This window comes from Bos mutus, chromosome 13 (assembly GCF_027580195.1).
Source record: "Bos mutus isolate GX-2022 chromosome 13, NWIPB_WYAK_1.1, whole genome shotgun sequence".
Taxonomy (NCBI): domain Eukaryota; kingdom Metazoa; phylum Chordata; class Mammalia; order Artiodactyla; family Bovidae; genus Bos; species Bos mutus.
This window is the reverse complement of record NC_091629.1, coordinates 35986539-36013294: the sequence shown is the minus strand read 5'-3', so window position 1 is coordinate 36013294 and position 26756 is coordinate 35986539. Positions and strand designations below refer to the sequence as shown.

The 26756-nt window shown below is 54.8% G+C and overlaps 2 protein-coding genes across 8 annotated transcripts; both read right to left on the bottom strand.

The window, feature by feature from the left end:
- Window positions 1-2855: 2855 nt before the first annotated feature.
- GFRA4 (GDNF family receptor alpha 4) lies at window positions 2856-7014 on the bottom strand. The gene is made up of 7 exons (XM_070382015.1): window positions 6969-7014; window positions 4822-4950; window positions 4318-4663; window positions 4106-4215; window positions 3891-4025; window positions 3235-3326; window positions 2856-3074 (listed from the first exon to the last, which is right to left on the bottom strand). The coding sequence occupies exons 1-7, from the start codon at window positions 7012-7014 to the stop codon at window positions 2994-2996; spliced, it is 939 nt and encodes a 312-aa protein (XP_070238116.1). The 3' UTR covers window positions 2856-2993.
- Window positions 7015-9053: 2039 nt separating this feature from the next.
- On the bottom strand, window positions 9054-23940 carry ADAM33 (ADAM metallopeptidase domain 33). 7 transcript variants are annotated; one of them, XM_070381293.1, is made up of 22 exons: window positions 23346-23676; window positions 21052-21131; window positions 18691-18767; window positions 16188-16266; window positions 15885-15961; window positions 15608-15797; window positions 15300-15365; window positions 15141-15212; window positions 14815-14981; window positions 14647-14731; window positions 14417-14559; window positions 13735-13912; window positions 13527-13622; window positions 13116-13311; window positions 12863-12971; window positions 12583-12781; window positions 12411-12488; window positions 12219-12327; window positions 11982-12129; window positions 10678-10769; window positions 10421-10495; window positions 9054-10182 (listed from the first exon to the last, which is right to left on the bottom strand). In XM_070381293.1, the coding sequence occupies exons 1-21, from the start codon at window positions 23647-23649 to the stop codon at window positions 10458-10460; spliced, it is 2583 nt and encodes an 860-aa protein (XP_070237394.1). In that variant the 5' UTR covers window positions 23650-23676; the 3' UTR covers window positions 9054-10182; window positions 10421-10457. The 7 variants fall into 7 exon arrangements, 6 of the variants coding, with proteins under 6 accessions (XP_070237394.1, XP_070237395.1, XP_070237393.1 ...); XM_070381294.1 differs by having other exon boundaries at window positions 13533-13622; window positions 23346-23671; XM_070381292.1 differs by having other exon boundaries at window positions 13116-13241; window positions 13533-13912; window positions 16188-16263; window positions 23346-23687.
- Between the last annotated feature and the right edge of the window lie 2816 nt (window positions 23941-26756).

The window sequence follows — 26756 nt, the reverse complement described above, 5'->3', positions numbered from 1 at the left end:
TGGCTCAGACAATAAAGAATCTGCCTGCAATGTAGGAGACTCAGCTTCAATCCCTGGGTCGGGACGATCCCCTGGAGAAGGGAATGGCTACCCACTCCAGCATTCTTGCCTGAAGAATTCCATGGACAGAGGAGCCTGGTGGGCTACAGTTCCTGGGGTCACAAAGAGTTAGATATGACTGATCGACTAACACTTTCAATAGAGTTTAACACACTCTCACATAAAGCAAATCACTTAGTGGGTATTTAATCTGCACTTGGGCTACCATACAACAGCGGTAAACAGGGCAAGGCAATACTTTCACTTGCCTAGCCGCCCCTGCTCCAGATGTCCATTCCCACACAGGTGTAGGCAGCTGAGAACATTCCTTCTTTATGAAGTGGTGACAGGGTAGACTCTGAGCTTTGCTCTGTCCAACATCCCTCCTTTTTCCCATTAAAAAATGTCCTACCCCTTCTTGGTGGGTGATCTTGGTGGACTGATGTCATTCTCTAGGCCACAAATACTGGGAAAGAGAAGTGCTTTTCTCCGCTGAGAGTGCTGAAGGAGAGACCATAGATCCGGGGCTGCTGATAACATCCTGGGTGAGAGCCTGTCTGGCTTCAGAGTGGAGCAGAGATCAGCAGGAGCAACATCATCTGAACCCCTGGGGACAGCTGTGCCTGAAGCCCAAGCCAGTTTGAGCTGTGTTTGGTTCCAGCCAGGGGGGTACTGGCAGAAGGCGGGAGGCTGGTTGACAGCTGCCCCATGTAGTGTCTGTGGGTTTGGTATAAGTTGCTAACTACACAGTCTCAGAGCCAGTGGCTCTTTTTCTGGTCAGGGCAGCCCCAGGCCTGGGCTTCAGTGTGGTCTGTACCTAACCCCTGTGTCTTTGGTCAGGTTCTCCAGAAATGGAGCCCAAGGCAGGGATTCTCAGACCATGATTTATTGGAGGGAGTGCCCTCAGGGAACCTCTACATGAGGGAGCAGGAGTGGGCAGGAGAAGGAGCTAAACTAGGATGTGGTCTCAGCTGGTATCCAGCCTCAGCCTAAAGTCCCAGGGAACTCTGAAGCATGGCCGGCACATACAGCTGTCCCCCAAGGCACACAGGCCAGGCCTCTGAACTCCTGCCTCAGTCAGTCACTGGCCACTGTCCACCTCTGGGAACAGAGTGTAGCCTTTCAGGCTGTCTCTTCTAGAGAGGTGGGCAGCTGTGAGCTGTGTTAGCAGCCAACATCCCAAGCAGCTCGGGGATGGGTTGCACTAGCCCAGAGAGGGCTGAGCAAGGCACCGAAAGCTTCCACTCCAAACTATCTTCTGGCTCCTGCCAAATTCCAACCAGGTTTGAGATGGAGCAGCCCAGAGACACAGACAATAATCAAGAGTCCCCAAGTTTTTGTGGAAAGCTTAGTACCTTGCTCCCATAGTTCTGCCTTCTCCTCCCAAAACTCCTCCACAGAACTATAGTTTAACACAATGCCCTTAGCATCCACTGGGTCCACATTGGCCAACATTGTTTATTAAACCCTTGTGATAAACTTCCCTCTGCTCCAGGGAAGAATTTGACTCTCCACATGGACAGAAACCAATTACTCAGGGGGAAAAAAAAAAAAAACACCATTCTTTCCAGTGTCTGCCAGGGTAGGGTTCTGCGTGCACTGAGGTGGAGGGCTCCCCTAAGGGAGCACAGTGGGCGATCCTAGGGCTCCTAGGCACCCCATAGGTGGAAGTGTGTCAATCAGGGCCTATGCTGCTGCTGCTAAGTCGCTGCAGTCGTGTCCGACTCTGTGCGACCCCATAGATGGCAGCCCACCAGGCTCCCCCGTCCCTGGGATTCTCCAGGCAAGAACACTGGAGTGGGTTGCCAATTCCTTCTCCAATGCAGGAAAGTGAAAGTGAAAGTGAAGTCGCTCAGTCGTGTCCGACTCTCAGCGACCCCACGGACTGCAGCCCACCAGGCTCCTCTGTCCATGGCATTTTCCAGGCAAGAGTACTGGAGTGGGTTGCCATTGCCTTCTCCGATCAGGGCCTATATTTAGCTGCAAATAACAGACACCTGGGGATAAGCGGTTTAAACAAATTAGGCGCATCATTTTTCTCACAGAGTACAGCCCAGAGGAAGGCAGACGGGCTGGTGTGCCACACTGTCACGTGGTTCCTCTTCCAAGATGGTGCCCATGTTCCTAGGCATCGCCTCCAAGTTGGCAAGAAGAGGGACGAGCTGAGGCCAGAGGCTGAAGGGCCCCAGTCAGGAAGTCTGTTCCTTTTTAAAGAGCTCTCCTGGAAGCCTTATCTGTGAATTTCACTCACTGGCTAGAACTGTGTCACCAACCACCCCCTAACTGCAAGGGAAATGTAGTTTCTTTATCTGATGACTAGCAGAGAATGAAAGAATAAACAAGTAGCCAAGATCCCCGGCACCGGAGCTGATAGTTGACTCAGTTCAGCATCCACAGGTCCTGAGAAGATGTCTGGAGAGGTTCCGAGGCCATCCAAGGTCACAGAGGCCAGCAGTGGCACACCCTGCAGCTGACCTCAGTCCCCCGGCTCCCAGAACACAGATCACATGACAACAGGGCCAGTCTCAGTGCACATGGGTTTATTGAGTTATGGATGTCAGTCCTAGTGCTGGGCTGAACCACAGGGAAGATGGCTACATGGCCAGTGCAACGCAGGGAACTGGATTCTCACTCAAGTTGGTGTCCAACACATCGAGGACAGGAAGCAATCTGCCAACGTTAGTTATGGTGTGCAGGTGTTTATCATGATGGGTGGTGCCTAACTAGGAGGACACCATAAAATGCTGGAGTACCAGAGGGAGTTTTGCCTACAAGTCTGTTCAGATGTACTCCTTAGAGCATAAAAAGTGTCCAGATCTGCAAAGAGCAGTAGAGCACGAGTGGTGGGCCAGCTTAGGAGACAAGCCAGTCCCTTTTCAGTGGGGCAGTAGGCCACTAACGAGGCCCAATATCCCAGGCAGGGTGGGACAGTTGTCCAAGGTCTGCTGTCCAAGTCAGAACACGGACTGGAGAGCCAGAACAAGAAGCATGGAGAGCAGGGAGCTCTCCTCCAGGGGTGCATCTGCAGTAGACACCTTGGCAGGTGGGAGCAGAGTGTGGACCTGAGAGAGAAGCCCAGTTCTGCTCTCTGCCACCCCCACCCTCCCAGGGCATTCATGCCTCCATCTAGGCCCACTTGCCATGGAAGGAGGCAGTGCAGGGGCTGCCAGCTCACCATCCCCTGTCTGCACCTACCTGCAGGAGACTCTGCTCAGGGTCCTGGTGGGAGTCCAATTGGTTACGTAGGATTGGGGGCCACCCACCGTCAAAGGTCTGTATGGCACTGTCTATGGAGGGATGCAGGGTGAGCTTGGCTGAGAAAACCTAGCACAGGGCCCAGCTCCTCAAGGACAAACTGAGACCCTTGGCATCCTGCATGGGTCCTCCCCAGGCAGATATGGGAAGAGAGGACGTCTGCAAGGCTTTCGGGATGGACGATGCTAAGTTAAGAGTGCCTTACAAACTGCAGTCTTCTCTCCTTATGGAAGCATGACAATTATCACCCCATTTTACAGATGAGCACAAAAAGGCTTAGAGGAGTTAACTCTCAGCTAGTAAGTGGCAGGGTTAGGCTTCAAACTTAGACTCCCTAACTCCTAGACTGGTAAGCGAACCATCCAGCTATTCAGACTCGAAAGGCAAGACTATTAATTGGGGGGGGGGGGGGGGTTGGCTGTGCCTGGAGGATGGAACCGCCTCAGAAGTGGCAGAAGCAAGGAAGTGGGCCTGCGTGGCTTCCGCTACGGACCTCAGTTTCCTCACCGCCAGCCAGGCAGCTTGGGATGGGGCAGTAAGGGCCGACTGGGGCCCCGTCCCTCCGCCCCCCCGCCCCCACCTCCCGGACTCCTCACCCAAGCAGCGGTTCCTCGTAAAGAGCCCCCGGAAGACTTCGCACTCCTCACGCCGATTTCCGCTGGCTCTGCAGTCGCACCAGGGCTCCACGCGCGCGCTTGCGTTGTCCACGTAGTTGGGCGTGATGGCTGTGCCTGGTGAGACCCCGAAAACAGGGTAATCGGCCCATCCTGGCGGAGGCATCCCCGGGAGATGCCCTGCGGGCGGTGCATACCCACGAGGCCGGCGTAGGCGCGCAGGCAGCTGGGGGCCTGGTCTCGGAGGCAGCCGTCAGGGTTGCTGGCTGTGGTCGCGCAGGAGACCTGGAAGGCCAGAAGGCGGGGCCTGCGCCGCGCGACCGGAAGGCGGTGAGTGGGCGACTAGTGGCTCCGACCCCCGCCCGCGCGTCCCCTCTCCCCCCTCCCCCCACTCCACCTCCTCCGGCACCTGCAGATCCGGCTGTGCTCGCAGGCATCTAAGGGCCCGAGGCAGGAAGGTGGCGCCCGGCCAGGCCCTGAGAAAGCGCAGGAGGGCACGAAGGTCTGGCGCCGGCGCTCTGCGCACGCGGGGCCGCCGCAAGGGCAGAAGAGCAGTGCGTGGGTAAGCGCGGGCGGCCCGCGGGCGAAGAACTGGCGCAGGGCGCGGCGGCAGCGGGCGCGGGGGCAGCCCCCCGGCGCGGCACGACCCAAGCACTGCGCCACGTACGCCGTGCGCAGCCGATGGCACCGCTCGTCGGCGGTGCACGCGTCGGCCGCGTCCACGCATGGATTCGGTGCTACAGACCTCCGCGATCCTGTTGGAGAGGCGGGTAGGCTGCGGTTGTTGGCGTGCCCTACACGCACACTTCACCCCCGCCTCTGGGTCAGGGCCTCAGAAGATGCGGGGTGCCCAAAACTCGAGGTGGGCAGAATGTGACCCAAAGGCGTTAGCGACTGGCACTGACTGGCCTACCGTTGCGGGGATGGGCAGCGACGGCCTCTGGGCATTCCTGCCACACGTCTGCGGTGGATGCGGAGCGTCGAGGCTGGGCCTGGGTGGCCTCCCCCAAAAGCTGAGACCCATCCTCCCCAGGCGCCACCCCTCACCAATCCAAAGAAGGGTCCTTGAGATTCTTCCCATTGTCCTGGGCCCCACCTCACACGGAAAACAGCAAGGCTTCTGGGGACCTGGCTAATGGAGACGTATCAGAAATGGCACCGAGGTCCAGAGTTTAGGAGGATCCCACATGCCCCAGAGCAGCCGCAGTTGCTGAGCTCCTGAGCGCATTAGAGCCTATGCTCCGCAATAAGAGAAGCCTGCCCAAGGCAACTAGAGAAAGCTCCCGGCACAGCAAGGAAGACACAGCGCAGCCAAAAATATATCATAAAAATAGAATTAATGTCAAGACGTGGCACTGAGCACAGTGGCTGCTCCTCTTCCTTTCTTTGACATGCGGGGACACCTGACTTGTCAGACGCCCCTCCTTTCCCTTCTCCCTTGGAGACCCTTCTAGTGACCTATAGTTTTCTGGTTCCCTTCTTTCTTGTCCGTCTCTAGCGCATCCTCCTGCCTCTGCATCTTCCCCCTCCATCCTCTTCTACTGCTCCCTTCTTACCGATCTAACCGGTGCTGCCCCATCTGGATGGACTTTGGCTTCCCCCTGGCGTCTCTCCTCTCCACCAGCCAAGTAAAAGAGGGCTTCCTGGCAAGGGCTCAGGTACTGGAGCCATTTAGTCCTGGCTGCGGGGTGTGGATTCAAGAGAAGTCCCAGATGGCAGGCCATGGGGCTTAGTCCTTAGCCATAGGGCACTCCACTGTGGACAGAGAGTGTGCCTGGCACAGCCCAGTCACATACCAGGGGTCTGTTGGGCAGAGGGTGAGCTTTGTCTGGAAGTGCCATGGGCACTAAATGCCATGGGCATCTATATCCAGCCAGGGACTTCTCTGGTGGTCCAGTGGATAAGAATCCATCTGCCAGTGCAGGGTACACGGGTTTGATCCCTGGTCCGAAAAGATTGCACCTGCCGCAACTACTGAGCCCGTGCACTGCAAGAGAAGAGTAGCCCCTACTCGCCGCAACTGGAGAAGGCCTGCACGTGGCAACAAAGACCCAGCACAACCAAAAATAAATGAAATTTTTAAATAAAAAGTAAAAATCAATCCAGCCAAGCTAGAGTCTCTGGAGGAATTTGGCAGTCCCTTCCCCCTAGAGCACCAACCAGGCTACCCCTGCCCCTCTGTTCTCTCTGCTTCCAGGAGACTTCCTCAGATGAGAAGCCTTCTGGCCCCAAAGTCTGAGGGAAGTTTCCCAGCCTGGCTTAGCACCCATTTATTTCCGAGTATCTGTGTGTGTAGTAGGGTATTCCCTACCTCAGATCTGGGAGCAGGGCCCTCTCTGGCATTGGCCTTTCCTTTCTCTCTCCTCTCCCCACCTCCAAGCTCCCTCCCGTCCTTCCAGGACTTCAGAGCAGCAGACAAACATTGCCCTTCTCTCCCAACCAAGCCTTCACATCCCCAGGCCTCAGCCGCACACATCAGCTCCTAGTGTCTCCTGTGGTCTTGCTGCCATTTCTGTTCTTTGCGTACCTGTTTCCCTCCAGCAGGAGCACCCCTCAAAACAGCACATCTCAGCTCCAAGATCTCCTTCACCTTCTCCATTCTCCCTACCCTACACCACCTGCTAAAGTGACCCCCTCCCTCCATGATGCCCCAAGTTGGGGAGGGATAGTCCAGGTGGTTGGAACAGCAGATGCATGGCATGGAGACATTGAGGATGCAGGGCAAGGAATCAGTGTGAAGTTGCAATACTGAAGGTGGAGGGCTGGGCCTGGGAGAAGGGTAACAGGTGGGAGGGCAGGCAATAGGAAAAAGAAAGTCCCTGGGGCAAAGTTACCAAGGTGAGATTTGGGAGGCCATGGCTCCGCGGGGCCCAAAAGCTGGAGGCAGGGTGCTGTGTGTGTCCTCAAACCTCGGGCACAGGTGTCTCACTGGTGCCTCTTCCTGCATTTTGGCTTTTCCTAGAATCACCTTCTTGTGCTCCCACCTTTTTCTTGAGGATCGAGGAGGATCAGGGACAGAGAAGCTAAGGTTCAGAGGTCTGGAGGGAGGCAGCCACTCACCTAGAAGCAGTAGCAACAGCAGTGCGGGTACCAAGCAGCTGGCCATGCTGGGCAGCAAACAGGAGGGGACAGCTGCAGGCAGAGCCCCTGTCAGCAGGCGCCTCCTTCCCAGCGCCCCTGGCCCACAGTGATGGAAACCTAGGTGTCCCCGCTGACTATTCCTCTGGTGGGAGGAGCCTTTGCACTGGGAATGATTCCCGCCCTCACTGAGTCCCCGCCCAGGCTGCACCTTCAGATAGATCTGGGAGCCATTTGACCTTGTCTCTCCCATACTAAACTATTAAATTTATGAAACAACATAATTCTTCTCCTTTTATAATTTTATTTTTAACTTTTTATTAGCTGATATTTAGACTTACAGAAAAGTTACAACACTGCAAAAATGCTCCCTTTATATCCTTCTGGGTGAAGGATATAAAACCAGTTTTTGGTGTTTTTCCCTTCAGATGGTAAAGGGAAAACCAGTTTCCCCTAACATCACCATCTTACCTGACCATAGTACAATTATTAAAACAAGGAAATTAACGTTGGTACAAGACACTTAACTGTAAATCCCTTTGCATTTCCCCAGTCTTTCCACTTACATCCTTTGTCTGTTTCAAGATCCCATCCAGAAACCCATGATGCACTTAGTGGTCAGTGTTGCCTCAGTTTCTTCCAATCTGGCAGTTCCTCAGTCTTTCTTTACAAACTGGGTACTTCCCTATCTGACTCTGCTCGGTGGGCAACCCCCTTCTCGAGGGAACTGTAAGCGATAAAAACGTCTTTCAGTGGCACTAACCTCTGTGTGTTATTGTTCTGTCATCTCTATGAATCAGAATCCCATCGAGAGCCTAGGAGGGGGCTTTAGTAAATAGTCTCATTCAGCGCCTTTCGCTGGTTGAATGAAATCAAGGCCTGAGCCTTGAGGCTTGCTACTCTGCTGCCAGCGAGTGATTGCAAAAATTTTCCAATTCTTCACATTTTCTGAAATGTGATTTTGCTGCCCCTCCCTGGAGTGTAGGTGGAGTTTACCTCCCAACCCCTGGAATCCTTGACTTGCTTGGCCCAACAGAATGTTATGGAAGTAAAATGTGCCAGTCATAGACTCTCAGGAAGCCTGGCAAGCTTCCACATGCTCTTCTGCAGGAGGCAGTGAGTGAGGTACTTGCCTCAAGATCACAACTATAGATTTTTTGTTTGTTTGTTTCAGTTTCCTAAAAGCCTTGGTTTGGTAACTGATTCTGCTATTTTGCTCATCATGGACTTTTGTATTAATTTTGATCTTTACAAAATATTGCATTAAAATATTACTTATCTTGATTACTTTTTTTGTGCCCAAGATAAGTGCCTCCCTTGTTTCACTCTAATCATGTTCCTGCTGTCTTAGAACCCTCCCCAGCTGTTTGTGAACAAGCCTGGGCTAGACTCCTGGAAAATGAGAGACACAGAGCCCACTCTCCCCACCCTGCTACCCAAAAGCCAGCAAACCCCAAAAGCAGTGGCCAACAGTTGACTGCAAATGTATAAGTGAGGTGAGTTGAGACCAATCAAACTAGCAGCTGAGTTCAACCTAATTTGCCAACTCACATAATTGATTATTGTTTTAAGCTACTAAGTTTAGGGCGGTTTTGTTATATAGTAATATCTAGCTGATAAAGAAGGTCACTAAGCAACTCTTGTATGAAGCAAGGGGAGAGAGTAAATGGCTGCTGAGAGTGTCCAAGGGAGGCAGGAGAGGTAGAGACAAGGGATCATTCAAGCAAGGCAACACCTTCCTATGCCCAGTATCCCTGGGTCCTGGCTGTCATCTGAGGTTCCAGACACCACCCTTTGTCACCCTCAGGGAGTCCCATGGTGTTGAATTTACAGACAGAGAAGACTCACAGAGGGCCAAGGGCAACATGGCTTTCTTCTGACTTCTTTGAAGTCCTCTCCAAAATGGCTTCCTTTGTTCCCTCCCATGGAATGAAGGAGGGGTTGATTAACATCCAAAGTGAGGGGACTGCAGCAGCCCCGTGCTCCTCTAAAATCTCACCTGAGGACTAGGAATGGGGTGGGGCGGAGGATGCATCTGAGGGACAAGAGAGAACAGGACACAGAAAGGGACGTCCCAAGGATCTTGTTTGTTTTGCAGGGGGGTCAGGTTCCAGGGAAGTGGCTTCTGTCTGAAATGTAGAGCCCTTGGAGTCCAGGCTTCTGGCCCAGCAGTCACTGCATATATATAAAGTATGAGTAACAGACTCCTTTTATACAGTTCTGTTCAGGTGACTGAACTAAACTGCATTGTACTTAACTGGACGGTGATTGCAGCCATGAAATCAGAAAGATGATTGCTTCTTGGCAGGAAAGCTATGACAAACCTAGACAGTGTTGAAAAGCAGAGACATTACTCTGCCAACAAAGGTCTGTATAGTCAGTGCTATGATCTTCCTAGTGGTCATGTATGGTTGTGAGAGCTGGACCATAAAGAAGGCAGAATGCCAAAGAATTGATGCCTTCAAACTGTGGTGTTGGAGAAGACTCCTGAGAGACCCTTGGACTGCAAAGGGATCAAACCAGTCAATCTTAAGGGAGATCAATCCTGAATATTCACTGGAAGGACTGATGCTGAAGCTGAAGCTCCAGTATTTTGATCATCTGATGTGAACAGATGACTCATTGGAAAAGTCCCTGATGCTGGGAAAGATCGAGGGCAAGAGAAGAGGGCATCACCAATGCAATGGACATGAACTTGGGCAAACTCCAAGAGGTGGTGAGGGACAGGGAGGCCAGGGGTGCTGCAGTCCATAGGGTTGCAAAGAGCCAGAGGCGGCTGGAGGACTGAACACCACCACCAGACTCCTGGGACAGAGAGGCCTCTCTGGGTGCCCAGCCTGACCTAGCGCCCCCTAGTGACAGGAGGTCAGTGACTACGTGGCCTTCACTCCTGAGTCAGATGGATTCTTGCTTATGCTGGAAGGTGTACTTTAAGAGGATCCTACAGCCCTGAGGACTGGGGACAGCATTGTGCAAATCCTGATGAGGTTCCAGGGTCTTGGAAGGTGGTATGGCAGTAACTCAGGGAAGAAATTTCAAAGCTGACTGAAGGTGCAAAAAGTCAGCTGAGTTGCTGGCTCTTCCCCTGGGGGTCCGAGTTCCTTGGAGTGGCAGTCAGTAGCCACCTGTCCTTAAGTCTTCTTATGTCAGGAGTCACTTTACCAGAGACAGGATCTTGGCTTTTGGACTCTACCTGCTGAGAATGAAGTGGAGGTTCCAGGGAAGGGCTGGGACCCTTTCTCCTCCCTCAGGGAAAACCATAGAACTGCTTCCTCCCATCCCAAGGGCCTCCACCAACTGGCCTCAGACAACAGCTTCTCCACAAGGTCTGTCTCATTTCCATAATTTACAAGTTCAAAAACAGAGTCAGGGACTGTGAGATGAGGGGCTAGAGGAGGATAAATGAACTACGGGAGGGGGAGGGCCCCACCTACCTTAGGGGTACAAGCAGGACTATGAGAAGCAGGCTTCTCAAGGTGGCTGTTGGGTTCTAGCAGAGTTCTCAAGGTCTGGGAAGCAACAGGTGGGGGAAGAGTGCTGTGAACAAAGGTGGCAAGAGTCCCTGGTGCAGGGTGGGGCACAGGGCTCAAGGTGACTGGGTGCTAGGTGGAGAGGAGGGGCCCAGCTGGAAAGAGAAGACAAGAGCCCATCCCTTCCCTTCCCTCCCCATCTCCTACTGTGCCTCACTCACCCAAAGGCTGGGACTCCTGGGGGGCTGTCAGGCACAACTCCATTGGGTGAATGCTGCCCAGAGGGTGGCCTCTGCATGGGCCATCTTTGGATCTGGGCAGTGCGTAAGAGACCAGGAGACTTAGTGACATGGCACCCTGGGGCTGCTTCCCTGCGGTAGAGGCTTGCACCCAGCTCACTCTCCCCAGCTCGCTTCCTGCTCCCTCCTGAGGGGAACCCTAGAGACTTATGCTTCCCAGGGCCTTGGACACTTTCTCTCTCCAACCCTGACATTTTTCCCAAACTCTGGCACACCCGAACATCTTCCAGATGTTGATGTCACTCAGGTCCCAAAGAGGGATGGACTTCCTCTCCCAGTGGTACCCATGTCTGTGCTCGCTATTGGGTAACCCTACTGCCCTCGATGACTCTGAGTTATGCTCAGCTGCTCAAATCTCATCTTCTAGGGCCTTACCACTTTGATATCTCTTTGAAACAACAGTCTCAATACTTTACCAGGTGATGACATGTAGTCACTGCCTCCTGTAAGCCCCCAGTGATGACACACCAAGCTCTGACCACCTTGATCCTCTGCTCACAGACCCACAGTCAACACTCATTGTGTCAAGGCCCTTTCAGCTGTGCCCTGCTCCTGTTTGGGATGCCCTGTATTCCCATCTCCAGTCCAAACCATGCCCTCTCCCTCATTTTGCCCAGAATGTCCCCAAGGCCACTTGGGGACAAAGTGGTGGTCAAAGGGGGCCTGCCTTGCCCAGCACCCAGTGAGGAGGCTGCCCTAGACTAACAATACTTGGTATCACGTGGCCTTCATCCCAGGTCATGGAGCTCTGTGTTAGGGGCAGGCCCTTGGCACAAGGCAGCCAGCACCATAGCTCCCCAGTGACAAGGAAAGGAAAGGTGTGTTGGCCCCAGCATTTGGGAACTTGAAGGGGGTAACAGCAGAGATTTTGGCAGAGGAAATGTCAGAGGGCTGAAAGTTCATGAAAGAGAAACTGGAGAGGCCTTACTCAGTGGAGCAGGAGTTGCGCTGGTGGAAAAACAGGGTAAAGCCAAGGATAAAGCAGCCTCTTGGTGGGAGAAACAGGAGACATGGAAAAGGGGTACTGAACCACAGTAATGGGGGCCATGGGGGCCCTGCATGGACCTACACCTTTGGCTTCACTGGAAGACCACTGGGGCCTTCTGCTCAAGGCTTCTTTCCATTGCTTCTGCCTGCCTCTCTGCACCTGAGGCAACAGACCCCACCCCAGCTACGCCAGGTCCAGCAGAGCTATGAGGAGCAGAACCTTAGACCTCTGTGCCTACCCACTGCACATGAGGGCCCTCCTTGAGCCCCAGAAGCATTGCTGGAGACAGAGTCCCGGACGCCGGTAGCAGCACCAGGCCAGGCCAGCCCCAGGTAGCAGAGGCAGCACAGAGCTAAGGATCATCGCCAGCGTGAAGGCGTCCGGGTCTGCGGAGGACAGGCTACGTCTGAGTCCTGAGTGCACCACGTGGCTCCTCCCTGCCTGCCCTCCCTCCCCCCACCCCCCGTGGGCACACTTTGAGGCCGCACAGGACCGCTGTCCACACTACCACCCAACCCTGGCTTGTCACACGAAGGCGGAGCCCAGCCTGGAGCACAATGGCAGTTACGGTTACTATTGCAAACCTGCAGAGGAAAAGAGAAAAGGAAGGTCCCACGAGACTGGGGACTCCCAGGGTCAACCCCCACACACCTTTCAGGCCACTCACCCCGCGGCCATGGCAGGCCATCAGGCAGAGCTCCAGCTCTCGGAAAGTAGTGTTCTGGCAGCGCCTTTCCTGGCACACCTATAGGCAGTGTGGGCACTGGGCAGTGAGGGGGACTGAGGCTTTGACCCATGGGACTCAAGTGGTAGCGAGGGGTTGGGTGGGCAGGGCTCACCATTCTAGGTCCACACTGGGTGCCTGCCTCTACCAGGCCCAAGTCAGGCAGGTCCAGCTGGGCACCGGGCAGCACGGAAGCTCCCCTGCAAGTCACCTCGCGGCTGCCCAGGTGTACAGTGGAGTCCACCGGAACCACATGTGGCACCAGTGCGCTCTGTTCCCCGCCCTGGCACTGCAGTTTCCCACACTGCGCATCCCTAGGGAGAAGCAGAGGTAGTCAAACCGCGTGGTGTTTCTCCATACCCTCTTCCCCAGCTTCCCTTCCCTCCGCTCCCCACCTCCGCGCACAGGGTACGAAGTTGCCGTCTCCCTGCTGGCCGCAGTTCCCCTGGGCGTCTCCCGCGGAGTTAACGACCTGGAAGCAAGCCTCGGGGGCTGGGCGCGAGCCTGAGGAAGCAGGGGCGGGACTGGGGACAGCCCAGACTGGAGCCACGCCCCTTCTGCCTCAGTTTCCACCCCCGCCCACCTCCCCTAGAGCACCAAGCAGCGCAGAACAGCGGATCGGAGCGGAGCGCGCGCTCCTGGTCTCACCAGGCCCCCAGAGCTGCTGGCACTGCTGCTCCAGCGTGGGACACGCGCCGTCCCGACAGTAGCCGCGGCCTCTGGCACAGGGCGAGCCGTCCAGTAGGTAAATGTCCGGTGGGCAATAAGGGGAGGCTCCGGTGCAGAATTCAGGGAGGTCACAGTCACCCGCAGCCGGGCGGCATGGCGTGCCCGCCGGCTTCAGCTACGTAGGTGACCCGGGTGAAGGCAAGGTGGCGAGGCATAGAGACAACGAACAGAGATACGGGAGAGCCCGGTGGGGAAGTTCAGGAGAACCCATGCACAGAGCAGAGCTAGCACCCACAAGGGAACCCAAGGGCGCCAATTAGCCAAGACCAACAGGCCGGCTCCCAAGTGCCCCCAACCCTCACCCCGGAGCCTCCCATACCCTCACCATACCCTCACCAGGCAGTGTGCGCAGCAGTCCCCGTGGGTGCACTGGGCCCCCGCACGCAGCGAGCAGTTGTGGGCAAGGCAGCAGGAGTCGGGGCACTCCTGGAGCCGGAAAGGCGAGGAGGGACCAGGTGAGGGTGCAGCGATCAGACCTCCGGGGAGGGGGCGAGCGGGAACCAGTTTGGTCCCCCGGGGCTGGTCTTGCGGACCCCACCTGGCCGGCGCCGCAATCGCACTCCTCGCCCTTTTCTACAAAGCCGTTTCCGCAGCGCGCCTGCGGCACCAGGAGCCCGGAGTCCGGCGCGTTGGAGAGGCAAGCGCCCCTTCCCTTTCGGAAGAAGGCGCGCAGCTGGCGGCGGCTGCAGGCGCTAAACACGCGAGGGAACGGGTGCCTACGGACGGGGGAGGGCGTCGGGCGTGCGGGGAGCACCCCTGCCAACCCCTCCGTGTCTCCAGTCCCTCCCCTCCCAGCACACTGGCGCTTGGCTACGCAGCCGGTAGATGCGCAGACACCGCCTGCGCGACGGACAGCTCGAATTCTCTAGAGGCAGAACCCAGAGACGGTAAGTAACTCGCGCAAAGTCACTCAGCGAGCGCGAGGCAGGAGGGTGTGACGCCAAGGGCGAGCGGCCCAGGACCCAAGGTCAAATCCCGACCCAGCGCCACGCTTCCCGGGGTTGGAGTCACCTCGAAAGGTTGTTCCGAAAATAATTTATCATGTCATGGGAATCCACTTTGCCTGCTTTAGGGCGGGAACTGTTACCATCATCCCGATTTCACGGAAGAAACAGGGGTAACCATTTCTCCCACAGAAAGGCAGCAGAGGCAGGCCCAGGTCCCGCCCGGCAGCCCCGCACCCGCTACTCCGCCCCCGCACCCCGGCCCCGCGCGGATACCCGGTAGCCGCCGCCATCACGCAGCCGCCCTGCTCCACCGCCGCCTCCGCGCAGCAGCCGTGGGGGTCGTGGCTGAGGCCGAGGCTGTGGCCTATCTCGTGGGCCATGGTGGCAGCAGCACCAATGGAGAACTCCGAATGGTCCTGGGAGGGCGTGGCTACGGTCACTGGGGGCTGCGAGGGCCGCTCCCCAGCCCCTCTCCTCCCGCTTCAGTACCAGGTGGTGCTCACTGTCGTCACGCCTCCAGAGCTCTCCGCGAGGCACATGCCCTCGACGGGTGCCAGGCCCACTGTGGCGCCCCGGAAAGCTTGGCCCCTGAGAGCGGAGCGCGGCATGACCGGGCGGGCCGGGAGTCCGAGCCGCCCAGCCGGGACCGCGTGGGGGTAGGTGGCACCCACGTGAGTAGCTGAGCAGAGTCGTGTGGCTGCCGCGCCCACAGCCCCCGGCGCCACTGCAGGAAGGCCCACAGCGTGGCGTTCGCGTCTGGCGTGACGCGGCTCTGGTCCTGCTCGGTCCACACTTCCAGGCCGGTCAGCACCACCTTAATGTCCAAAGTCCTGAGAATCTGCGGACGCAGGGGAGCAGACTGAAGCGGAGGACCGCCTTGGTGCCTGGGCTCCTCCATGGGAGCACCTCTCTTTTCTCCCCTCCGTTCCCTCTCCCTATCTCCAAGTCTGCCCCTTCTCAGTCACCCCCAGAAGGGCTCTCTCCCTGCCGACCCAACCTGATCCACATAATTGGCGACCTCCAGAAGACGCTGTTTGGCGTGGTTCAAGTTCCTGTGCTGAGTCAAAAACTAGAGAGGCAGAGATACGGCAGCGGTGTGACGACAGGCTGAACTGACCCCAACCAGGCTCTCCAACCCCCTTGGGGCTCCTCTCACCAGGGTGTGGTCCCCTACTATGTACAGCTCCAGGTACCTCGGGCTCCGGAGGGACTCCCGCCTCTCCTGGGTGGGGGTGGCAATGGTGATCCTGAGTGGCAGGCTGCCCGGCTTGAACCCTGACCACCAACCCCAGTTCTCAGAGAGCACAAAGTTAACTCTAAAATATTTTGCTAGAATTTGTTCCTTCAGCTTCCAAATAAAAATATCAGGACAGGAGGCCCTAAATTGGGGCTGCACTGTTCCTGTCTCTTCTGATTGTAAAGGGCTTTGGATACTGCATTCCCACCCCTGCCCATGCCCCTGACCCTGATCTGGGTGGCACACGAAAGGCTGATCGTGTCCCTTTTGTCCTTTGGGTCCCTGTGGCCACAGGTTCCTTTCCCTCTGAACAGCTGCTCCACCCGGAAGATCCTATGGGTCAAGAAGTCCTTGGAGTCCCCAGCTGGCGAGGGATGCACATAATAGCTGGCATTGCTGCTGAGTGTGATCAGGCCCCTAGGGTGCAAAGGGGTGCAGTGAAGGGCAGTCAGGGGACATCTTTCCCTAGCCCCAGGTCCAGCCTCCTCCCCCAGAACTCCTCACCTCATCCCAGAGCAGATGCTGAGGATCACCCAGGAGTCCAGGAAGCCCCTCACATGCCCATGGTAGTGGCAATGATCCTGGAGAGCAAAGGACCCAGCCCCAAATCTCAGCCAGGGCTGAAGTTGGGTGGAGGGCAATAAAGAAAGCATGGTGGGGGACTAGCTCCAGCTTCTCCTTAGAACAGGAGGAGAAGAGGGGAATGGTGGAGAGGCCCTCGGCGGGGGGCCGGGGCGGGGTGCGGGGCGGGGGGTGCGTTCCCCTGCACTCCTCACCCTGTCCTCAGGGCCCTTGGAAGCATCTCACCTTGTGGTTGGGGAACAGCACTACCGGCCGCCCATCTGGGCTGTAGTGGGTTTCTGTGTATCCTGGGGCCAGCAGCCTGCTGGGAGGGGGTGTTGCAGAAATTACCTAATCCAGCCCTAAGACCTCACCCTGTCTTCCTCCCTAAATGCTAATTGAGTAGCTCTATGAGTGAGGCAAAGTAATGTAATGACTTTTGATGCTTTTGAACTGTGGTGTTGGAAAAGACTTCTTGAGAGTCCCAAGGAGATCCAACCAGTCCATCCTAAAGGAAATCAGTCCTGAATATTCACTGGAAGGACTGATGCTGAAGCTGAAACGCCAATACTTTGGCCACCTGATGCGAAGAACTGACTCATTTGAAAAGCCCCTGATGCTGGGAAAGATTGAAGGCGGGAGAAGAGGATGAGATGGTTGGATGGCATCACCGACTCAATGGACATGAGTTTGAGTAAACTCCAGGAGTTGGTGATGGACAGGGAGGCCTGGCGTGCTGCAGTCCATGGGGTCGCAAAGAGTCAGACACAATTGAACAACTGAACTGAACTGATGAGTGAGGCACAGGGCTAGCACTTAAGAAGCAGCCAAGGTGTGTCTTATATGGGCTTCCCTCATAGCTCAGTTGGTAAAGAATCTGCCCAGGAGACCTGGGTTTGATCCCTGGGTTGGGAAAATCCCCTGGAGAAGGGAAAGGCTACCCACTCCAGTATTCTGGCCTCAAGAATTCCATTGACTGTATAGGCCATGGGGTCCCGAAGAGTCAGACATGGCTGAGCAACTTTTACTTTTGGTAATGGCTTAGATGTGGAAATGGCTTAGATGTGGAAATGAGAGTGTGGGGAGCATCAGAGAGGAGCAGGAACAGGGGAAAGTTTGTGGTTCTCATGGGATCTGTAGCAGGCAGCTGGATCCACAGGTCAGGGGTATTAGAGAGACCGGGCAGGAGGAGAGGAGTCAGGAAACACTGCGGAGAAGGCGGACCTTGGAGCCGAGGAAGTGTGGCCTCCTTAGGTGGCCCTGCCTGCTGCCTACCCTTGTTGGATATCTGGACAAACCTTTAGCCCAGAAGTCCCCACCATTTTTGGCACCAGGGACCGGTTTCATGGAGGACAATTCTTCCATGGACAGGGGTGAGGTGGGGTTGGTAGGGGTGGGATGGTGTGGGGATGATTCAAGTGCGTTATATGTATGGTGCACTTTATTATTACATCAGCTCCATCTCAGATCATCAGGCATTAGATCCTAGAGGTTGGGGACCCTTGCTCTGGGGCACCTCCTCCCACTCAAAGTTCCTTCAAATCTCCTCAGGCCCCCGGATCCTACATATCTCCCCAGCTGTCTTTCACTGAGGCTCACCCCCTACTTCCAGAGGATACAGAAATCACACCTGAAGATCCCGCCCATGTGAGCAGGGATCTTCCTCCTCTCCTTCTCCAGACCCCACTCAAGTAATGATTTTATCTTCAGGCTTCACCTCACCAGCATCCTTCCCACCAAGATGGATCAACTGTAAGTCAATTTCTCTTTGAAGAAAATCCTTCATTCCTCTCCACCTTGACCTCTTTGCCCCAAAACTGCCCCCAAAGACTTGTGATGCCTGTGTCTTCACTCTCCAGTCTTTCCCCCTCCTCCAGCTTTGCTCCCCAACTCCACCCACACACTCAAACCTAGGGAGGAGGTGATGTGATCGTCTCTTTTAACACATGGGGATATTGAACCCCAGAAAACTATAGTTAGGCATGGTGGAACCTGAGTTTGTTTTCAGTGCATGGGGGAGAATAAAAAATGTGTATGTAGGATGCTTAGAACAGTGCCTGTGATGAAACAAGCACTTGATAAATGAGAGATGTCGATAATACAATCTAGATGGTTTCAAGAACCCACTCGCCATCTTAGACACTCACCTCGCCCAGCCCGGCTCTGCTTGTTCATTCACCAGCTCAAAATCTTTGGCTTTGCACTATCCTGGACATTCAGCACCAAAAGGCCTTCTGTAATCTGGCCCTACTAGGACTCCCCAAATTTGTTTCTTTTTGCTCCCTTCCCTATAGAAGGAGACTCCCCAGGCAAGCCAGACAAACTGCTACCCGCTGATCGTGCCTTGACCTTTGTAGTCACTGTACTTTTGTGCCTGGCATTCCCGCCTTCTGGACCACCTGCCCATTCTTGGAATCCGTCTTGGATTCTCTTTCGACTCAGCACACTCTGTGAGCACCCAGCAGGTGATATTCACTCATTCGTGGCAGGAAGCTGACAAGATGTTCCTGGGGCTGGGATGAGAGATATGCCCTACAGCGAATCCAGTCTCAGTAACCCATTTCAGTCTCGAGGGAGCCAGTCGAGACTAACATTGACTCTCCCTGTAACCTGCACCTCCTCCTCTGGGGCTTTCACCCCATCCAGCCTCCCTCTGCGGTTCCCATCCATCCCTGCCCCCAGCAGTGATCCTTCCCCAGAGGCAGGGGGTGTTCTTGGCTCCCAGCTCTTTCCCCAGCCTGGTACTCACTGATTCTTCTCCAGCTCTAGCAGGAGCTCCTGACCTTCAGCCTCCAAGGCCACCAGCCTCACTTGTAGCTTTGGGACCTGGGCAAGAAGGAGTATAGGGCTGAGAGGATGGGCATCCAGGCCCTCTGCCTGCCAAGGAGCAGGAGGAATACAGAGGTAGCTGACAAGGGAGTTCACGGGGAAAGCGCAGAGGCGCAGGGCAGAAGACCTCCCCTTGCCTGGTGGGTGCGGATGGGTGTGGGCTGCGAACATGCAAAGATGTCCCCAAACTCAGAATGTCTGTTCTAACAGCAGCCATTCGACAGAGCCTTCTAGTTTCACTCCGTATCCTCCCTGGAGAGACGAAGGGTCTCGGAAAGATGCCATTCCTTGCCTGAGGGCCCTGAGTTCTTCTGGCATTCCCTCCTTTTTCATGCCCAGAAGGCTCCCTCTATGTAGGGAGGACAGTGCAGTCCTGAAGATGTTGATGCTGGAGAGTGGGGTAGCCACAGTTTGGGCCTCCTCACAACCTCTCCTTTCACTCCCTGTAGGATTCAGACTTAGCACCTCCACCTCCAAAGCTGACAAACTCCTCCCCCCACCCCCCACCCCCCCCACCCGCCACCAAATTTGCCTACACCCCTAGCAGGCTCACCTCACACCTGCTTCCCTGAGCTTGAAATGTAAACACTGACCCACAACCCAGGCCAAGAGAAAAACACTGGCTTTCTTCTTGGCTAGATGTCAGGAGGGTGAGCCTGGGGCCAGCCTGTCCATCTCTCCTTCCGCCTACCTTTGCTGCTTCCACCCTGCGGGAGTACCCCATCTGCCCCGCTTTGTCCACTTAGCCTGGCTGGGGGCCCAGAGTTGGAGCGAGCTGGGAGCCTCCTGAAGAGCGGCTATGTCTTTGGAATGCTGGCCCTTCCCTTTTATCCCACAATGCACTGTCCTGGGCTTCAGGCCAAGAGGCTCAGAGTCTTGTTGGGGGGGCCCTTCCTCTGCAGGTGGGGAGCAAATAGTCCCTTCCCCAAGCCTAAAGCCCCCCACCCCCACCCCTGTGCCGCCAGCATGAGCTCATGTGGCCGGAATGCCACTTGCTTTATGGAGAAAGGTCTGCGCGGGGACAGGAGGCAGTCCAGCTGGAAAGCATCCCTTGCCCCACTCCCATCCCTCTTTCTGTTCTCTGTGGCCCCGCTGTCCTCATTTCTCCCCCTCCGGTGACCCTACCCCTCACCATGCACTCCACCTCCAACCTGAAATGTAGGTGTTCCCTGCCTCAAGGACATGACTCCCTGCCACGCTGTCTGCTGTCCTCATCTTGGCAGGCTTCCCAGGGACAGAGACAGTGGGGAAAGCAAAGCCCCTCTGGCATTCCCCTCCTGTTCGGTCACAACCCAGGCCAGGCCCAGAAGGAGGTCTATAGTCAGGCTGGCCCCAGCATGTGAGGAACAGTCTCAAATCTCAGGCCAGCACCATGCTGACCATTTGGATTGAGGCCCTGAGGGTCTGGGGGACCCAGGGAGGGCCCTAGATTGAGAGGTGCTGGGCCTGGGGGTGCCCTGGCCTTCATGGCAGTGCTCTTCTGCCTTCTTCCTTGCAGGCTTGGACACTGGGTTGTCCTCTCCTGATAATTCAGGATGAATAGCCTCTCAAGGCATGGGAGACATTGGCCAATGTTTGAAGTTTTTCAGACCTTAGCAGGTCTCAGGCTTATGGATTAAAGAGCTGCGTGACCTTGAGCAGTTTCTCCAAGTTTTCTGGGCCTCAGTCTGCCCCTCTGTGAAATGGGCATACAAAGGATGCTGGGCTCTGCGCAGCACAGCGGTGCGGCACATACAGATGGGGACAAGGTTATTCTGGAAGTGTGTGATGGATGACCATTAGGAGGAGACTGAGGTAGAGCATCCACAAGAAACAAAACAGGGTGGACTTGCATCTAAGGGGAAGTAGATCCTGCATGAGTCAGTGAGGTTGACGTTTCAGGTCCCTAAATGACAGGGTCCTGGTGAGGACAGCAACGCATCCAGTGTCACTTTGCAAAAGGAAGATATGTTGGTGTTTTCTTTAAAAGGTCCCTGGAAAACTTTAGGCCCCACAAACTCTGGCTCCACCTCTGCCTGATGGGGTGGGGGTGGCCTGAATAATACTGGAAAGAGAGGGTTAAGGAGGAGGTGGGGGAGAGGAAACTGGAAAATGACTTCCATGTGTGAATCCTCTCTCCATCTGGATGTCTCCCACCCCGACCTGCCAAACCTTTGGGGAGGGGCCTAAAGGACTCTGGGAATCTAGGGACCCTAGCAAAACTGCCATGCTGAAATCTGGGGAGGGGCAAAGGGGCCAAGAGACTCGGCCTCTACATGGGAAGGGATGGTCTGGCACTGACCGGCTCCTCCAGGGTGACCGTGCGCTGGGGTCGTCCATCTAGGCTCCAATGCAGAATGACTGGCTTTCCAAGGCTGTTTCCTGGGGTGAGGACAGAGCACAGGGTAAGAGGGAGCTGAGGGACAGAGGGAAGTTGGAGACAACACAGGGATAGAGTCAGAGGATGTCAGCAGGCAGGAACAGGACACTTCATCTTCAATACTCAAAGGTTTAGCCTTGAGAAGGGTGACTACCCATGGGGCATCCTTGGAACCCAGGAGCTGCCAGGGAGGCAGAAGAGAGAGGAGTCTGGGAAGAACAACTCAGCCGGGTACTCGGGAGCTCTAATGACCTTGGGAGGGGAAAACGGGAATCAAAGATCACCAGGAAGAGACCAAGGCCCTCAAAACAGAGGGTAAAGGAAATGGGAGGCAGCTTTGGGTATTTTTAGGTGGGGCAGCAAATGCTTTTATGGTGAGAAATATGTGAAGAGAGGAGGCCTGTTTTCCTGCCACCATCTGAGAAAAACAACAACCAGATGTTGCCCAGAGCTTCCCCTGTGGTTTTGTGCTAGGGGCAGGGCTTCCAGGGACCCTGGCCCAGAAGCCCCCTTTGTGGAGGGGGTCGGGGATGGGGTTGTTTTGGAGTCAGAGCCTGAGTGCTCCCAGGCTGGGAATGCTTAAGGGGGCTCTAGGAGCCAAGCATTACTCAGAAGGCGCCTGGAATGCTCCCCTGGAATGCTCCCAGTCCTCCCTAGTGAGCCCCAGAAACTCTCACCACACCCACACCCGCCCTGAAGGAATCAGACCTTAGGCTGCCCAGACCTTGCAGGCAACCTTCCTGCTCCTCTGGCACTCAGTCCCTGGGGAAGCGTAGCTCCCAGAACTGACCTCTCCCCAACACCCATCCCCCAGCCCTGTCCCCAGTGCTGATCAGGCTGAGATGGCTGCCTGTGGAAGTGGCTCAGCTCCTTCCAGGCCACCTCAACTCCTTTCTCCTCCATCTTCTCCTCTAGACCCCATCATCAAAGACCTGGGATAGCAGCAGCTCCAGGAAGTCTCCTCTGCCAAGTCCTCCTTGAGTGGATCAGCAGTTGCCATTAAGGAGATGGGGTGGGGGTAGGGAGGTGCAGGGCCTTGGAATGGAGGCTTAAGGGCTAGTGCAGGGCAGGGTCTGAGTGCATGTATGGGAGCCACTGTGGGGGTCTCAGGCCAGAGAGGATTTAACTAGATCCAACTGGCCCTGGGCTTCCCAAGGTGCAGAGGGGAAGGTGTGCACGTGTGAGTGTGGGTTGGGAGTTCTTTCCTGGCCCTGGGCACACACACTGGCCATTGGTACCTTGATGGGGGCAAGGAGGCAGAGATGGAACGGTGGTGACTAGGTGGAAGGGAGTGGAAACAGAGGAGTCAGTGTGGTGTTGGGGAGCATAGAGCCCCTCTTCATTCCTCCCAGGGGTTCCTTCATCATCCCCAGACCTCAGGCTGAAGAAGGACGGCTGGAATGCCTGTGGACCATTCCCAAAGGCCTGAGGGCTGTTGTCCCTCCCCATGCACATCCCAGAACACAGCAGGATCCTAGCCCTGTGCCCCTCACTGTGACACCCTGCACAGTGCTCTGGAACCCACTGCCACCAGGCTGCCCTGCCCTTCCTGCCCCCCGGTCAGGCACTTGATGCACAGGAGATATTTTTGTCAACCCCATCTCGAAGAGAGTTTGGAGGGGTCACTCTGAGAAGAGACAGAGCTAGAGACTTCCCTCAGGGCCCTTCTATCAGGCACCATCTGTCTGAAGCAGTTGCTATCTAACCAAACAAGGCAACAGTATAAACAATATACACACTGCCCCAGAGCCCGGGGATGAGGCAGTGAACATGGGCTGATGCAGGAGTGTGGAGGCCACAGCTAGTCCCTTAGTGTGAGGCCGCAGCAGGGACTGACTCCAGGGCACCAGTGGTCTGGGGCTTCCTGGAGGACCGAGGCCCGCTGAACCCTAAGAAATGGAGGTCCAGGGACCTTCACACTGGCAGATGGGCAAGAGCAGAGAATCCAGAGGGGCTTGGGGCTGCTGAGCCGCTACTCAGAGGGGAAGGGGCCCTGCCACTCTGCTTAACTATTGGCACAGGGCGTCTGGGAAGAGTGTGGAACATTGGGCGAGAGGTCTGCCCAACTACAGGTGAAAGTCCCTGGGCAATTCCTGCGGAGACTTTCCCAAACCCTCCCCAGGGCCTGTCCTCCTGGCCCGCGGGATTCCCGGGGATTTCTGAACCTCCATCCCGACAGTGCCTCGCCCGACCCTGTGGGGGGAACTCCCACTCACCTTGAAACTCCTTCGTCCCCCACACAGGCCACGGTAGGCCCAGTAGCAGCAGCAGCCCCCACGTGGGCGACCCTCGAGCTCTCCGAGACCCCGGACGCATAGCTCTGAGCGCCCAGCGTCGTCGCTGCGGCTCCCGGCTCCCGGCTCCACCCCCGCTGGATCGCCGCCGACCCACGCCCTGTACAGCCGGCCCTCCGGCTCGCACCCGCTCCTCGCAGGACCCCGCGCGGAGCCCCGCCTGCCCCGCCGCCCATCCGTCCTGACCCCAGGCCGGCGGCGTGTGCCCTCGGGGAGCCAGATCCATGCCCCTAGAGCTTGGAGGGGCAGGGGCGGGAATCTGTGCGCCACTCCCCGCCCCCCACCACCACTTTGGGAGACCCTCCCGAGCCGACCCGCAGCTTAGGTCTCAGAGGGGCCCCTACTCGTGGGGATGGGAAGTGAGATGGGGCAGGGACTCCCAAGAAGGGCTTCTGGGGACCCGAGCAGGGAAGCAGGGACATTGCGAGGGGCCGCCTGTGGCTGCTCGGGTCTGCTCGAGAAGCGCCCTCCTCCGTAGTCTCTCGGGGCCGACCTTAGTCCTCACCTTGCCACCAGTCCTGCCCAGAGTTGCCCAGGTTAGAGACTGGCGGCCTCTAAGAGAAGGGAGACCCGGGTGACCGCGACGGGCAGGTGCGGCCACAGCCCCAAGCTAACCTCTGCGCTACAGGGCCCCCAGCCCCTCCCCGCCGAGGCGCGCGGGTGGAGGCTGGACTAGTGGAGGCCCCGGGCCTGGGGTTCCCTGGCCGCACAGACAAGGCAGCAGGGCAGGCGGGCGGAGAGTGGGGCAGGCCTGTGTCCCCGGTGGTGGCAGATGGGGGTGGGGAGGCGGGCAGGGCGCGAAGAATGGCACAAAGCCGTAGACTCCCACACGTGGGGGATCCTTTGGGCCTCGTTAACATTTGCTTCTTGTTTTAAAAAGTTTGTTTACTGAGTAATGAATTTGGATAGGGAGTAGCATGTGTTCTGATAGCGAGGAATGTTAACTTCAAGCAAATGTATTGTTTTCAAGAATTCAAAATTCAGCTAGTAAGAGTTGCAGTGGGGCGGGTAACCTATGCTGGTCTGATTCAAACATCAAGAAGTTATGGTGGGAAGTACAGGGAACAGCGCATCCTCTCAGACTACATCCCTCCAACAGAAAGCTATTATTACCTTCTTGTATAGGTTTTTTGATTATTTTACTGTGTGTCCAAGACAATACAAACATTTTTTCCTCTCTTTTTAAACATTTTTTGCATCTTTTTCCCCCCAATTTATATGCCTTGAATATCCTTCTTATCAGAGATCTCATTAACACTAGTTTTTTGTTTTTTTTTTTTTTGCCGGAGGAGGAGAGAGCAGCCATACTGCGGCAGCACCTGGGATCTTAGTTCCTGACCAGGGATGGAACCCCCGTGCCCCCTGCAGTGGAAGTGGGGAGTCTTAGGAACTGGACTGCCAGGGAAGTCCACATCAACAGTATTCTTATGATTATTACTACTATTCTATTATTATTACTTTGGATTTTAAAATTAACATTATTACATGCAATAAAAATGCACTTATTTTAAGTGTACAGTTAGATGAGTTTTGATAACTTTATATACCTGTGTCTTCACTTCCACAGTCTAGATAGAACATTTCCATCACCCCCAAATAATTTCCCTGTGCCTCTTCACAGTCAATAACAGATATGCAGATGATACCACCCTATGGCAGAAAGTGAAGAAGAACTAAAGAGCCTCTTGATGAAAGTGAAAGAGGAGAGTGAAAAAGTTGGCTTAAAGCTCAACATTCAGAAAACTAAGACCATGGCATCCAGAACTCACTTCATGGCAAATAGATGGGGAACCAGGGGAAACAGTGACAGACTTTATTTTGGGGGGGTCCAAAATCACTGCAGATGGTGACTGCAACCATGAAATTAAAAGACGCTTATTCCTTGGAAGAAAAGTTATGACCAACCTAGACAACATATTAAAAAGCAGAGACATTACGTGCCAACAAAGGTCCATCTAGTCAAGGCTATGGTTTTTCTAGTAGTCATATATGGATGTGAGAGTTGGACTATAAAGAAAGTTGAGCGCAGAAGAATTGTTGGAGAAGACTCTTGAGAGTCCCTTGGACAGCAAGGAGATCCAACCAATCCATCCTAAAGAGAATCAGTCCTGAATATTCACTGGAAGGACTGATGCTGAAGCTGAAACTCCAATACTTTGTTCACCTGATGCAAAGAAGTGACTCATTTGAAAAGACCCTGATGCTGGGAAAGATTGAAGGCGGGAGGAGAAGGGGACGACAGAGGATGAGATGGTTGGATGGCATCACTGACTCAATGGACATGAGTTTGGGTAAACTCCAGGAGTTGGTGATGGACAAGGAGGCCTGGCATGCTGCAGTCTATGGGATCGCAGAGTTGCGACTGAGCGACTGAACTGACTGACTGACTTCCCAGTCAGTCTCTCCCCCACTCCTAACCCCAAGCAACCACTGATAAACTTTCTGTCTATAGATTTACTTATTCTAGAACCTCAAACAAGTAGAATCACCAAGCATGTACTCTTTTGTGTCTGGTTTCCTCCCATCTCTGCATATGAGATTCATTTACGTTGTTTTCTTTCTTTTTTTTTTTTTTTTCATTTACGTTGTTTTCTAGCAGTAATTTGCTCTTTTGTAGTACTGAGCGTGTTCCGTGGTATGAGGGAAGCGTGGTTTCTCTATTCTCCAGATAGGCATTTGGGTTCTTTTCCAGTTTGGATTCTTCTAAATACAGCTGCCACAAATTGCTGTGTAAGTCTTTATATGAACATGTTTCATTTCTCACCTGTAAATACCCAGAAGTGCAATTGAAAGGTCATACAGTAAAAGGCATGTTTACTTTTTTAAAGAAGCTATTCTCCAAAGTACCTGTACCATTTTACAGTCCCACCAGCAATGTGTCAGAGTTTTTTATATCCTCACCAACACTTCAGTGTTGGTCCACCTTTAAAATTTTAGCCATTCTAATGGCTAAAATCTACATTAGTTTTAATAGTTAAATGATGTCATTTATTCATAGTCTCCTCTTGGGCATATAAATGGTTTCCAATCCCTTGATCTTACAAACAATGCTGTAGTGGATAGTTTCATACACACATTCATTTGTGAGATGATTTCCTATAAGCAGGATTTCTGGGTCAAAAGATATGTGCTCTTGTTATTTGGGCAGATAGAGTTAAGCTGCCCTCCGATTTGTACCAGTTTACAATTGCATCTGGGGTGCTCATTTTCCTACAGCCTTCCCAACACAGTTATCAAGACTTTATTGATATGATATTTGCTAGTCTGCAAGTGAAAATGTAGTCTTCATTTCCATTTTGTCTTATGAGTCAGGTTGAATATTTATTCACACAT